At 44.6% G+C, this 15,255-nt stretch overlaps 1 protein-coding gene across 1 annotated transcript in view; it reads right to left on the minus strand.

Moving 5' to 3' along the window:
* Positions 1-15,255, minus strand: part of LOC122931243 (sodium/iodide cotransporter-like) — a 54,956-nt gene that overhangs the window by 15,132 nt on the left and 24,569 nt on the right. The window contains exons 11-13 of the mRNA XM_044285295.1: positions 6,251-6,321; positions 6,072-6,158; positions 2,627-2,820 (exon numbers count right to left, since the gene is read on the minus strand). Of these exons, the coding sequence (XP_044141230.1) occupies positions 2,627-2,820; positions 6,072-6,158; positions 6,251-6,321 (352 nt within the window). The remainder of the gene's footprint in view (positions 1-2,626; positions 2,821-6,071; positions 6,159-6,250; positions 6,322-15,255) is intronic.

Consider the following 15,255-nt stretch of genomic DNA (forward strand, 5'->3'; position numbering starts at 1 on the left):
TGACGATTCTTAGGGCTTTTCCAGTATATATAGCAGCCTTCTGATATGTTCATTTGATGAAAGGCGTATAGGGATTCCTGAGGACCCCGTGTTAGGTCACTAGGGCTAAATAGGTCATGTAGGGCTTTAATAGGGACAGTTTATTTCTCTTTTTGAGGCCTCCCTACTGCTACAATTGACCCAGTAATCGGATGCCTGTACCACTGTCATCTGGTACCGACAAGCCCATATTGTGTGACCACTCCTTCTACCAACACTTTCATACATTGTGAATAGTGAGGTTCTCAACGAAACCGGTAAGACCATTCAGTGTTTTTCTAGTGTCCCCACCGTCCCGGCACCTCCGTATGGGACTGGAACTCAGGGACCCCATGTCCTGACCTGCATGTACCCAGTTTTATGCGCATTCAGTCCCAGGGTGGATTGCACCTAGCCTGGTGTGTCGCCATGTCCATGGGTAGCACACCAATTTAGGTCCTACACTTGTTTGTCTTTGCTTGTATGTAAGGGGTATTATAACTCTCAGCCTTGGGAGTATTTTTGAATACAATAAAAGTTAAGTTTTATTATGTAACTGCTCCCCTTCCTTTTAGCCTTTGAGTATTTTTGAGCAGTATCCAGGAGGAATTGCACATGCAGTCACTTATCCTGGTTAGGCCTCATGCACACGGCTGTTGTTTGGGTCGCGGCTCGGATGCGGACCCATTCACTTCAATGGGGCCGCAAAAGATGCGGACAGCACTCTGTGTGCTGTCCGCATCCGTTGCTCCGTTCCGCGGCCCCGCAAAAAAAATATAACATGTCCTATTCTTGTCCGCAAAACGGACAAGAATAGGCAGTTATATCAATGCAGTTTGCGGACCGCAAAAAACGGCACGGTCGTGTGCATGTAGCCTTCGACAACACATTTGTTTTCTTTCTCCTGAGCTCAGCTGCTGTAACCAAGAACGGCATTTACACAGTGGATGGAGTGTTCCGCTTTCAGATTCATCCGGTATATAGTTTCCAGTGCCAGGAGCTGCACAGGCAAGCTGGTTTGTTGGCTTTGAAATCCATTAATCTGATATTGATGACCTATCCTGCGAATAGGTTATCAATATCTAAGCCCCATAAAAATTATTTAGAACATAAAAAAGGCTGTATAACTTTGGTAATGCTTAATGGTATTGACCTGTAGAATAAGTCTAGGGCTACACGACGACATTTGTCGCGTGACAATAAGTCGCACAACACATAGGGCACAACTACACTGCAACATGTCTTGCGCGACATTGATGTCGCACATCAATTTTTATAATAATACTCTATGGTGTCGCACACAGACATGCGACTGCGACACAATAGTCGCAGAAAAATCCACTTGGATGGATTTGTTGCTCCTGTTGTGTCGCAGTCTCAGCATGTTGCATGTTGCAGTGCGACACCTAGACTATCATTATGAAAACTGTCACACGACACGTGTCGTCGTGTAGCCCTAGCCTAAAGGTAAGGAGTCATTTTACTGCCCATTTTTTATTGCCATTTCATTTTATAACAACCAGTTGTTTTGCAATTTAGTACAGGGGTGACAGATTCTCTTGCTGCCTTCACTTAATAACAGGTTACCTTTAAAGGGATTCTGTCAGCACGATTTTTCATATTAAGCTGCCAACAGGTTCACTGAGGTCTCCTTGAGTATGTTAGAAATATACCTGTGTCTGACATATGAATGCTGTTGCTTGACAGGCCAAGGGACTGTCCTGGCGGTTAGTGGAGCCCAGCGCCCATTCTGACTAAGCCCTGAACCTCCCCCCATCATTAAGTCCCCTCCCAGCATCTCTGACATCAAGCAGGCCCTCCACTGTAATCTTGCTCAGGCACAAGATGTCACTTGAGTGCCTGTGCAGTCTACAATCCCTCTGCCAGCTTCAACCTACTGCGCATGCTGTATGCGTAGTTCTCCTGAATTGGAAGTGACTGTACTAATATTTACGTTCAGGAGAACTGTGCATACAGCTGGCACATGTGCAGTAGGTTATATGAAGCTGAAGCCGGCAGAGGGATTGCAGACCGCATGGGCAATCAAGTGACATCTTGTTGCACCTGTGTGTGATTATAGTGCAGGGTCTGCATGACGTCAGAGGAGCTGGGAGGGGACTTCAGGATGAATGGAGGTGTCAAGAAAAACTACAGATTGTCCCGCAAAAAAAATAAGCCCTGACACAGCTCTGTACACATAAAAATATGGCAATGTAAATTTTTTTATTTTTTTTCCAGTATTAGAACACAAGAAAAACTATATAAATGTAGTATTGTAGTAATTGTACTGACCCAGAGAATGAAAGTAACAGGTCAGTTTTACAGCATTTCCAAATTTTTTTATAATTCCAACCCATTTGAAATTTTTCCAGTCATCCACTACATTGTATGCAACACTAAATGGTGCTATTGGAAGGTACAACTTGTCCAGCAAAAAACAAGTCCCATACGGCTATGTGAATGAAAAAAAAAAAAAAGTAATGGGAAGACTGGGAAAACAGAAAAAAAAAAAAAAGAATGGAAAATGGCCTGGTCCTGACGAGGTTAATTTAGCCCCACTGATCAAATCAGACAACCTCTTTAACTTTACTCTTAGTAAATCTCTCACCTTGGTATAGGAGCTGTAATGTTTCTTGGTGGGGGTAACCCATATATGATACCTTGACTTGAATTATAGATAGGACATTGTTCTGCATACGTAGGCAGCACTCCCATTATTTCTGGAGATGGTGGATAAAGAGTACCTCCAACTGCTACCCAGAGGGTTAGACTAATTCCCACAATGAGGCCGGAGAACACACCCTGAACACAGGAAATAAGGAAGGACAACAATTAAGAATAATGACGAAAAAGAATGACTTATAAGTGATAAAAAAAGCTATATTATTAACATTATAAATAAATAACAATCTCAATCACCCAACAAATCTTGGATAAGGATGAATTTCATGGCTGGGCTTGATAGGAATGCACTGATTGATTCTCCATAGAGTGCAAGGGTAAATCACTGCAGTTTATGGTAGAAACCATAAGAAGATTGCATGTTAAAGTTCCCTAGGGGGGCTAACACTAAATGTGAAAATAAATGTTAAAAGTTTTTTAAAATATCAAAATAGAATTAAAAATTCAAATCATCCCCTCTTTCTCCATTTACAATACAATAAAAATAATTGGTAGCGCCACAAAATGCCCGAACGATTAAAAATATAAAAGTATTTATCCTGTATGGTGAACACCATATCAGGAAAAAAAATATCAGAATAACTGATTAGCTTTTTTTTGGTTGCTTCATCTCCTCCAAAAAAAGGGACGGGTGACGCTACGGAGGCTCGTCCCCGCCTGCCATTAGCTGCTGCTCCCTGACACCAGATGTTTTTGGTGTCAGGGAGCAGGAACGGTGCAGGGAGCGGATTAAGTATATTCAGTGTGGGGGGCCCGGCATGTTGGGGGGCTTTTATAGGATTGGATAACCCCTTTAACAGGTAATTTATGCTGCATACGGAACGCCGGAAAACCCTATATATTTTATTAAAAGGTACCACTAGAAGGTATAACTTATCCTTCAAAAAACAAACCCTGAAAAATAAAACATTATGGCTCATCGAAGGCAGAGAATAAATAACAAAAAAAAAAAGGAAAATGGCTGCACTAGGAAGGAGTTAACAATGAATATCTTGGTGATAGGTTCCCTAATCCCTATATAAAATTGTCTCGGTGTTATACGTTATAGTAAAATAGTCACATATATTGATAATACAGAATCCAGACAAAGAAGAATCCAAGGCTGTTTTCTCTTGTTGATTATGTCTACGGAGGCTGTGAGATTCACTCTACATTCTCCTTCTGATTTGGATATACCTGGCTCTCTTAGGCTGGGGGGTGTTCGGCATCTTTGGGGATGACGCACATTACGTGACCAAAGGTTACAGCATTGCAATGCTGCTGTACTCTAATGCAAAGCAACAGGTCATGGGCGCACAATTTGTGGGTCACATATACAATTATGATTCTGTGATGCACAGTACGCAATCTTGAGATCTTTGACCATGCAACCTGTGTCTTGCCCAAAGTCTCTGTGTAGCTCCAGCCTTGTGAATAGTGTTATAACAGTGCTAAGCAGTTAGCAGTGCCTGCCATGTGAAAAACCTTGTATTTCTGTAGTTCTTTGCAAACCTAGCATTGTAGTGAGATTAGTGATGGAGGTACATTATGTATTGTGGCCAGGAACATGGCACTGGTTCCTTGTTTGTTTCCTTAAGTAAGGAGGTTCTCATGAAAACTTTTTTTCCTTTATACATTTGTTGACAGATGGTTATATTACTTTTGAAGTAGGTAGTGTTATCACACCTCATAATGACAATTGACAATTGCTCCTTGAGTCAGAGACCTCATCACTAGCAAGGACTAGCAGTGACCCACCCTTTCGAGTGATTGGCTGAGCAGGCATTTCCTGTTTGTCACATCAGGAGGTAAAGACCAGCAGGGACTTAGTAAGCATTGGAACGGGAGCGAAGGAGGTCCGGTATCTTTTTAAAGAAGGTGGTTTAAAGAAAGCTCTCTCTAAATAATGGCGGGTGCGATGATAATGACTTAGGGAGCAAGAATAGTAATTCATTGTTATGAGATGTGATGAAACAATATACCATTAAACTATTAAGGCAAGGAGAGAAAATTACAAGAACATACTTCTTTTTTTTAAACGTGACAACTGTACTAGTATACTGTACATATATAAGTTACTGTATATTTCATTTTTTATTTTTTTTAGTAACTTATAGTAGACCATTCTATTAAAATGCACTGTCTATATAGAAATGTCCTGTAGGCATATATTTATAAAATGTGAAGTGTATTATCTTTATAATTTTAACATACTGTATATCATAATACATATAATCCTGCATATAATTTTAATATGAAGTTGGCTACTTCCTAAGCAAGAGCGTATGGCTAAAGGGCTCTACCCATCTCATATATTGGTGGCATGTCGCTAGGATATGCCACCAATGTCAGACAGATGCAAGTCCGACATCTGGGACCTGCTCCTTTCTCCAGAATGGGACCCCCAAATTGAAGGAGAGTACACCACATGCACGCATGCTCTCCCTTCACTTCTATGGGAGTTCCGAAAATTGCAAACTTGGTTAGTTTCGTAAGTCCCATAGAAGTAAATTGAAATAGCATTGTGCATGCATGGCCACCTCTCCATTCACCACTAAGGGATTGCAGAATTAGCCAAGACAGCGCTTGGCTGTTTTCAAACCTCCCATAGTGGTGAATGGAGGGTAGCCACACTTGCGCAATAAGCTCTCCTTCACTTTAGGAGCCAGTTCTGGAAAAATGAGTGGGTCCCAGAAGTGATACCCACATCTATCTGACATTGGTGGCACATACTAGCGATATGTCTGAGATGGGAATACCCCTTTAATGAATGCCTACATTAAATATCACATTTCAGAAAAGTCAGTCATACACAGTATTTGTATGTTGGGCAAACTCACTAATTACCTCATGGGGGCTTCCAGACTCTCCCTCAATGGCAGACGTTGAGGAAGATAATATCTAGTAATTGGATTCCACCTGCCAGATACTTTAATTTTCAGGGAGATACTATAAGCTGCTTGTTGGAGGTATCTGGCAGCACTTTCCCACTCACAACTTGTGCATGCTCAGGGGGATCAGGATTGTTCTCTTAAATGGATGGCTGGCTAAACGAGCCAATACAACAAGTTAAGTTATCAATACTGTGTCTGCGTCTCACATTCAAACATATTTAAAATGGCTTGGATTTTAAATATTCAAATATTACAAAATTGTGAGTTACTAAAGAGCAGTTCCAGTCTGGAGGACCAAGCATATCCATACATTACATAGACAGCTTATTGATTTTAATGGAAAGTGTGTAGTACTTCATTTCCCCTGTGGTGGTGCTGCAGGAAAATTCTTCCAGGATCCCCCACAGCCTGCCATCTTGATCTGCTCTAATAATACAATATATACATGGATTTTTTTTTTACGATGTAACTTTAAATACAGTAGAACAACCGACATACAGGAGTGTTGCATGAAGACGTGAACATTCCCAGCATAAAGGCCCCAAGCAATGGGCCACTGAACACTCCCATCACTGTAAATGAGCCCTGTATAAGTGAGAAAGATGAATTTACAGTCAGGATCATTAAATCAATGGTTAGGGAGTTATGCTATTACCCCTAGTTTAGTATACTGGTACCTGTAGGACTCCACCTCCTAGGAGTGATGATAAGGCAGCTACTATAATACACGAGGACCCATAGAGCACGGCTGAGAAAGAAAAGACAGGATCAGTCATTCATATTTATCTGCAGTGGAAGCTTGTTACAATTATCTGTGGGCAGAGTTAAACAGAGACCCCAAATTCACCACGGGGTAAAAACATTTTTTCATAAAATCACTCTTGAGCAGCTCGAGCCCAGTGTTGGGTCCTGCTGATCATGAATGCTCCCTCAACCATCCTGCAGATGACTGATAGTTTTCTTCCTATTCTGTGTTTCGGAGAAAGCTGCCAATTAGTGAGGGAAGGGAGGTGCACCTTGCAGCTCATAAATATTAAGTACCAGCACTCTCTTCAGATAGGGCAACATAACTCTGGTGACAAATATTGTTGAGCGAATATTCGAATAGCGAATTTTATCCTAAACGCAAACCGGATGGCATGCCGCTGCAAGATGCTGTGGTAGCCATGCTGGTTCAGTATGCCTTCAATTTTGAATAAATCCCCAACAGTGTCACCAGCAAAGCACCCCCACACCATCACACCTCCTCCTCCATGCTTCACGGTAGTAACCAGGCATGTAGAGTCCATCCGTTCACCTTTTCTGCGTCGCACAAAGACACGGTGGTTGGAACCAAAGATCTCAAATTTGGACTCACCAGACCAAAGATTTCCACTGGTCTAATGTCCATTCCTTGTGTTTTTTAGCCCAAACAAGTCTCTTCTGCTTGTTGCCTGTCCTTAGCAGTGGTTTCCTAGCAGATATTCTACCATGAAGGCCTGATTCACACAGTCTCCTCTTAGCAGTTGTTCTAGAGATGTGTCTGCTGCTAGAACTCTGTGTGGCATTGACCTGGTCTCTAATATGAGCTGCTGTTAACCTGCGATTCCTGAGGCTGGTGACTCGGATGAACTTATCCTCCGCAGCAGAGGTGACTCTTGGTCTTCCTTTCCTGGGGCGGTCCGCATGTGAGCCAGTTTCTTTGTAGCGCTTGATGGTTTTTGTGACTGCACTTGGGGATACTTTCAAAGTTTTCCCAATTTTTGGGACTGACTGACCTTCATTTCTTAAAGTAATGATGGCCACTCGTTTTTCTTTACTTAGCTGCTTTTTTCTTGCCATAATACAAATTCTAACAGTCTATTCAGTAGGACTCTCAGCTGTGTATCCACCTGACTTCTCCACAACGCAACTGATGGTCCCAACCCCATTGATAAGGCAAGAAATCCCACTTATTAAACCTGACAGGGCACACCTGTGAAGTGAAAACCATTTCAGGTGACTACCTCTTGAAGCTCATCAAGAGAATGCCAAGAGTGTGCAAAGCAGTAATCAAAGCAAAAGGTGGCTACTAGAAGAAGAACCTAGAATATGACATATTTTCAGTTGTTTCACACTTTTTTGTTATGTATATAATTCCACATGTGTTAATTCATAGTTTTGATGCCTTCAGTGTGAATCTACAATTTTCATAGTCATGAAAATAAAGAAAACTCTTTGAATGAGAAGGTGTGTCCAAACTTATGGTCTGTACTGTATATATACACACACAGTAAATGCATTTAAATACCTTTACATATAGCCATGCATGTAATCATATATTTATGCATTCATAAATATAACTACATACACAGGGTGATACTTTCCTCGAGGCTTGTGAAAACGCTCAATAGTATGTATGGAAGTTCAAGGAGTAAGCTGTATGGACGGGGAAGTTCAACCTCTCAGCAGCATGCAGGAGAGGACGCATGCAGAAAACACTTACAGTAGCAGGCACTTAAATGAACACTAACCCTAGAAAGAAAGGGATACAAATGAGCTCTTAACAAGCTCTGCCTCTAATGCCACCATAAGTCAGTGTTCGTATGGCCTATAAATCTCCTTACACCTCACATTAGGGCTACTTTCACACTTGTGTTTTTGCCTGATCCGGCAGGGATCAGAAAAAACGCTTCTGTTACTGATAATACAACCATCTGCATCGGTTATGAACGGATCCAGTTTTATTATCTTTAACATAGCAATGACGGATCATGTCATGAACACCATTGAAAGTCTGTTTTTTATTGCGTCATGCTGGATCCGTTGACGGAAATAAAACTGCGGTTTGCTCTCCGGTATGGGAACACAACTAATTGGAATGGAATGCATTTTAGAGCATTACATTCTGTTTAGTTAAGTTTTGTCCCCATTGACAATGAATGGGGACAAAACGGAAGCGTTTTTCTCCGGTATTGAGATCCTCTGCCGGATCTCAATACCGAAAAAGTTAAACACAAGAGTGAAAGTAGCCTAAGGCGCTCTCTCCCAAAGGAGAGATAGTACCCCCCAAAATCTAAAACTAGAAATGAATGCTAAAAGTAAACAAGAAGTATGTAGTCTCTCAGTCTGCATCATTTTCTGCATGATCCTGATGAAGTGTTGTAGAAATCAAATATGTTAACCCCTCCCGACAATCTCTTCCATCTTTGGCTAGAGACTAGTGCTGGACAAGCATGCTTGTTCGGCTCGAGCATCGCGATGCTCGGCACACCGCAGTGTTTGGCCGAATACCGCATGTGCTCGAGCGCGATGCTCAAGTCTCCTCCGAGCACGTTTGTTGGCTGCTACTCTGCCAATAAACGTGCAAGTAAGAACTGCCATTCACTGTAACCAGCCATGTTGGCTGGTGTCATTACAGTGATTAGCTGGCCGAAACGTGTCATTGGGTGCTACTGCTATATAGCACCCGATGACAAGTGTTCGGCTCAGTATTAGTCAGGGAGAGCTGGAGAGCAGAAGAGAGAGATAGTGTAGGGATGGAAATAGCAATATTTTCGTTTTTATACTTGTTATAGACCCAAAAGTCCTTTTAAGGACTATAGTTGTATCTGGCAGCAATATATATGTGGCGAAAATAACCTCGCCACTGGGTTTTGGAGGGGCCTGTTTGCCAGCCTCTTGCCTCAGGAATATGGCCCATATACTAACTTTGAAGGAGAAGACAGACCGGCCACACAGCCTAAATCTGTGGAACTGTTTTGGGCAGGAAAGCCATGCTTGCGGTCGGCCAAATGTGACTTCCATGGAATTCGGGAACTCCTGCTCGGATCTGGGTGATTTTTGGATATGTTGTTCACCCAGATCAGAGCTATCCATAGATGTATACATTATGGGGATATGTGGGGTTTTGAGGTGGTTTCTGTGTGTTGGAGAAAAATTTGTGTTTTCTGCCTGTGAGTGATTAAGTTAGCCCATTATGTTTGGTAATTGTATCACAGGCAGAGCCCATTATGTTTGGTAATTGTATATTGTTGATTGCGTCAAAGACAATGCCTATTCTGTTATTGAATGCGTCACAGGCAATGCCATTGTGTTTGTTAATTGCGTCACAGAAGATGCCATTGTGTTTGTTGAATGTATCGTTTTTGTGTTTAAACTGTAAAACTGTAAAGGATTGGCTGCTATGTTATGTCCTCAGTTCCCATCCAGGTCCACGGGGGTGGTACCCTTGTTGGAAAATGTGTATATAAGTCAATGCTTGTGTGTTCAATAAGGAGTTCCTGTTTTACCCTTCATCATGTTGAGGCTGGTGTTTGGGTAACTGACCGACACTGGGGATTGCTATACGCTGAAGAATTGCTATACTCCACTGGCTATAACTACTAGCTCTTGTAAGAGCTGTTCCTGGTTCCTGTGGTGGTTACGGTGTCGAGTGGAATGCTTGGAGTCCTCGGAAAGCACTAGGAGCATCCATCAATGGAGGTACCCAGTTGGGGTGCCAGGAAATCCGTTACAATATATTTTTAGCGCAACCTGCGCTAAATAGCTTGCAATTGTTTGGCCGCTGCAGACAGCGACATTATCTGTGCTACATCTCCTGTGTAACGTCTGCACAGCCTAAAAATATCTGTGACATCCAGTGTACTTTTTCCATAGACGGTGTCTGCTGCGGACAGTTACATTGCCTGCGCTGCATCTCCTGTATAACATTTGCGTATCCGAAATATCAGTGACATTCAATTTTTTTTTGCTGCTGGTGGCAGCGACATTATCTGCGCTATATCTCCTGTGTAACGTGTGCACAGCCTATACTTTCACACTCGCGTTTGGTGCGGATCTGTCATGGATCTGCACAGGCGGATCCGCACCGATAATACAACCGCATGCATCTGTTTAGAACGGATCCGTTTGTACTATATTTAACATTGCCAAAACGGATCCGTCTTTAACACCATTGAAAGTCAATGGGGGGCGGATCCATATTGTGTCAGTGAAAACGGATCTGTCCCCATTTACTTACATTGTGTTATCCGTTTGCCTCCGCATCGTCAGGCGGACACCAAAACGCTGCAAGCAGCTTTTTGGTGTCCGCCTCCAGAGTGGAATGGAGGCAGAACGGAGGCAAATTGATGCATTCTGAATGGATCCTTAGCCATTCAGAATGCATTAGGGCAAAACTGATTTGGTCTGGACTGCTTGTGAGGGCCCTAAAACGGATCTCACAAACGGAAAGCCAAAACGCCAGTGTGAAAGTAGCCTAAAAAGTGTACTTTTTCTGTAGACGGTGTCCGCTGCGGACAGTTACATTACCTGCGCTACATCTCCTGTATAACGTTTGCGTATCCAAAATATCGGTGACATTCAATTTTTTTTGCTGCTGGTGGCAGCGATATTACATGCGCTACATCTCCTGTATAACGTTTTACCATTCTAAATATCAGTGACATTAATTCAGTGTAATTTTTTATTAGCCGCTGGTGACAGCAACATTACTTGTGCTATACCTCCTGTATAATGTTTGTGCAACCTAAATATCAGTGACATTAATTCAGTGTAATTTTTTTCTTAGGCGGTGGTGACAGCGACATTACTTGCGCTATACCTCCTGTTTAACATGTGCGCATCCTAAATATCAGTGACATTCATTCAGTGTAATTTTTTATTAGGCGGTGGTGCACGCAGAGGCCGTGGCCCTGGGTGCGGTGAAACTGTGCCTGCTGCCAGAGCACAAGAAACACACTCATCCATGATACCTAGCTTCATGTCCCAGTTTGCAGGGCAGCGCAGGACACCACTCTCGAAGTCAGACCAATGCGAGCAGGTGGTCTGTTGGATTGCAGCAGATAATGCTTCCAGTCGGTTAAGCACCACCCTGTCTTCTACAAAGTCCAGTCTCAGTAGCCAAGAGTCTGGTCAACAGAATACTCCTTCCACCCACCATGTAGAGTCTTGGCAAACAAGTGATCCCACACTCGGATATTCCGAGGAGCTGTTTTCATTCTTTAATTTTGGCCTCTCGCCAAGACTACTTGAAGAGGAACATGAGGAGATCTTGTGCCCTGATTCCCAAACTCTGGAGCATCCACAGTCATAAGAAGATGACGGTGGGGTACGGCAATTAGTGTTTCGCAAGGTGGAGCATGATAATGAGACACAGTTGCCAATAAGTCAACCGCAATTAGCGTCTGAAGAGGTTCATGATAAGGATGAGACACAGCTGTCAATAAGTGAGATTCTTGTTAGGTCAACAAGTCAGGAGGATGACCAGAGTGAGGAAGTGGAAGAGGAGGTGGTGGACGATGAAATCACTGACCCAACCTGGAAAGGTGGCAAGCCAAGCAAGGACAGCAATACAGAGGGGGAGGGATCCGCAGCACTGCAACAGCCTGGAAGAGGCAGTGGGGTGGCAAAAGGGAGAAGGCGGGCCACATCAAACAGGCCCGCAACTGTTCCCTGGAGCACCCCCTTGCGGCAATCTCCCTTGCCAAGGGGTAGGTGTTCTGCAGTCTGGCCCTTTTGTGCGGACGATAATTGAATTGTCATTTGCAACCTGTGCTGTACCAAAATGAGCAGGGGCGTGAACACTAGCAACTTCACCAGCATGATCCTCTACATGGCATTAAAGCACCCTAATAGGTGGGCCGAACGCCTGGGTCCACAATCAGTGTCTGTGGGTCACACCACTGCCTCCTCTTCCCCTGTGTTATCTGCTGGCCAATTCCCTGTCCAAGACGCAGGCCCGGATGCCTCCCGCCATGCACCTGGACCTTCGCAAGCACCATCAGCCTGCACATCGACTTCTGTGTCCCAGCACAGCGTACAGATGTCCATACCCCAGGCCTTTAAACGAAAGCGCAAATACCCAGCCAACCATCCACAGACCATAGCACTAAATGTGCACCTTTTCAAATTGCTGGCCCTGGAAATGTTGCCATTTAGGCTTCTGGACACTGGGGCTTTATGCAGCCTGATGGCGGCGGCTGTCCCACGGTACTCTTTCCCCAGCCGCCAATATTTTTCACGGTGTGCAGTCCCAGCCTTACACCAGCATGTGTCCCTTAACATCACCTGTGCCCTGACCAACGCAGTTATTAGGAAGGTCCACTTAACTGACACATGGACAAGTGCTTTTGGCCAGGCATTCTACATTTCCCTGACGGCACACTGGATAAACGTTGTGGTGTGGAGGCTGGGAGCGAGTCGTACCCTGGGATGGCACAGGTGCTACTAATGCCAAGGATTGCGGGCCCTACTTCCATCAGGGTTTCCGCCGACACCTACGTTAGTGGCTACAACCCCCCTCTCCTCCTTCACTTCCACCTCTGTATTATCATCTTGCAGCACCAGTCAGTAGCTGGAAGCAGCGTAGCACTGCAGTGGGGAAGCGGCAACAGGCCTGCTTAAAATGATCTGCTTAGGTGACAAACAGCACACTGCCGCAGAGCTGTGGCAAGGGGATAAGGGACCAGACTGAGCTGTGGCTCTCGCCACTCAACCTAGAACTAGGCATGGTTGTGTCTGATAATGACCGTAACTTGGTGGCGGCTTATGCCTAGCCTAGCCCACGTATTCAACCTAGTGGTTCAGGTTAAGGTGCGCCGCGTGTGTGCCCATTTCCGCAAGTCATCAACAGCTTCCGCCGGTCTGGTAATGCTGCAGCAGCGCTTGGAATTTCCAGCTCACCGACTGTTGTGCGACGTGAGCACGCGCTGGAACTCCACATTCCACATGTTGGCCAGGTTTTGTGAGCAGCAGAGGACAGTAGTGGAATACCAGCTGCAACATGGTCGTCGCCTTTCCAGTCAGCTTCCGCTCTTCACAAGCGACGAGTGGGCATTGATGTCTGACTTCTGTGAGGTTTTAGGCAACTTTGAGGAATCAACACAGATGGTGAGCGGCGATAACTCTATTATCAGCGTAACCATCCCACTTCTGTGTCTACTCAAACGCTCGCTGCTCACAATTAAGGCGGAAAGTTTGCATGTGGAAGAGGTGGAAATGGGGGAAGACAGTACACAGAGTGATAGCCAGACCACACTCAGTTTGTCTTCTCAGCGCAAATTGGATGATGAGGAGGAGGACCAGGAGACGGTTGCCTCCGCTACATAGGGTAGTACCCGTGGAAGGTTTATTTAATCTGTTCAGCGTGGATGGGTAGAAGAGGAGGAAGAGTATGAGGATATTGAGAGTCTTCCTCTTGATGAGGACAGTGAAGTCTTGTCTGTTGGGACTCTGGCACACATGGTTGACTTTATGTGCGGCTGCCTTTCCCGTGACCCTCGCGTTGTACGCATTTTGGACAACACCGATTACTGGTTGGTCACCCTTTTCGACCCCTGCTACAAAGAGAACTTCTCATCTTTCATTCTTGTGGTGGATAGGACAAGCAAAATGGTGCAGTACCAGAAGGTCCTTTTGGAAAAATTGCTCCAAAAATTTCCAGCTGATAACGCTGGCTGCAGAGTACATAGTTCCTTGGCCAATCGAGTAGGGGAACACACAGCAGTTCCAACAGAGGCAGGTCAACACTCTCCAAGGCCTGGGACAGTTTTATGACACCCTGCCAGCACCCTCAACCTGATGCGCGGCCTAGTGTCACAAGGAGGGAAAACCGTGTCAGCATCCTCACTGATCCCTGTGTGCCTTACAACTCCGCCAGCGTTTTGTTAAAGTATGTATTTAGTGTTGCTGGGGGCATAATACCTGATAAGCACATCCGCCTGTCAACTGAAAATGCTGACCAGTTGACTCTTATAAAAATGAACAAGGCCTGGATTGCCCCTGACTTCTCTACTCCACCAGAGGAAAGCGGCTGAACATAAAGGCACTCTAAATGTGCCTTTTATGGTGTATTGAATACACTATATTCCATGCACCCCTTCCACCACTAAAAAGGGTATATGGTTCAATCTCCCTTTTCTCGTCCTCCTCCTCCATGCTTATTAGGCTGCCCTCACTCCTAATGTTTTAAAGGGTGAGCTCAGCAGCGGGCCATCACCCATAATGTTTAAGAGGGTCACCAGCAGGCCCTCACCCATAATGTTTTTAAGGGTCACCAGCAGGCCCTCAACCATAATATTTTAGAGAGTCAGCTTAGCAACAGACCCTCACCCCTATTTTTTAGATGGTCAACTCGGCAGCAGGCCCTTGCCCACAAATTTATTTAGATGGTCAGCTTGGCAGCAGGCCCTCACCCATAATGTTTTAGATGGTCAGCTCGGCAGCAGGCCCTCGCCCACAAATATTTTTAGATGATCAGCTCGGCAGCAGGCCCTCGCCCACAAAATTTTATAGATGGTCAGCTGGGCAGCAGGCCCTCAACCACAAAATTTTTTAGATGGTCAGCTCAGCAGCAGGCTCTCTCCTCTAATGTTTTAGATGGTCAGCTCAGCAGCAGACCCTCACCCCTAATGTTTTAGATGGTCAAATCAGCAGCAGGCCCTTTGCCCCTAATGTTTTAGAGCAGGCACGCTCAACCTGCGACCCTCCAGCTGTTGTAAAACTACAACTCCCACCATGCCCTGCTGATAGCTGTAGGCTATTCAGGCATGCTTGGAGTTGTAGTTTTGCAACAGCTGGAGGGCCGCAGGTTGAGCATGCCTGTTTTAGAGGGTCACCAGCAGGCCCTTGCTCCTAATGTTTTTGAGGGTCACCAGCAGGCCATCAATCATAATTTTTTAAGGGTGCCTATGATGCCCTCCTTCATGTGTAATAAAGGGTG

Source organism: Bufo gargarizans, chromosome 1 (assembly GCF_014858855.1).
Source record: "Bufo gargarizans isolate SCDJY-AF-19 chromosome 1, ASM1485885v1, whole genome shotgun sequence".
NCBI classification, from domain to species: Eukaryota; Metazoa; Chordata; class Amphibia; order Anura; family Bufonidae; genus Bufo; species Bufo gargarizans.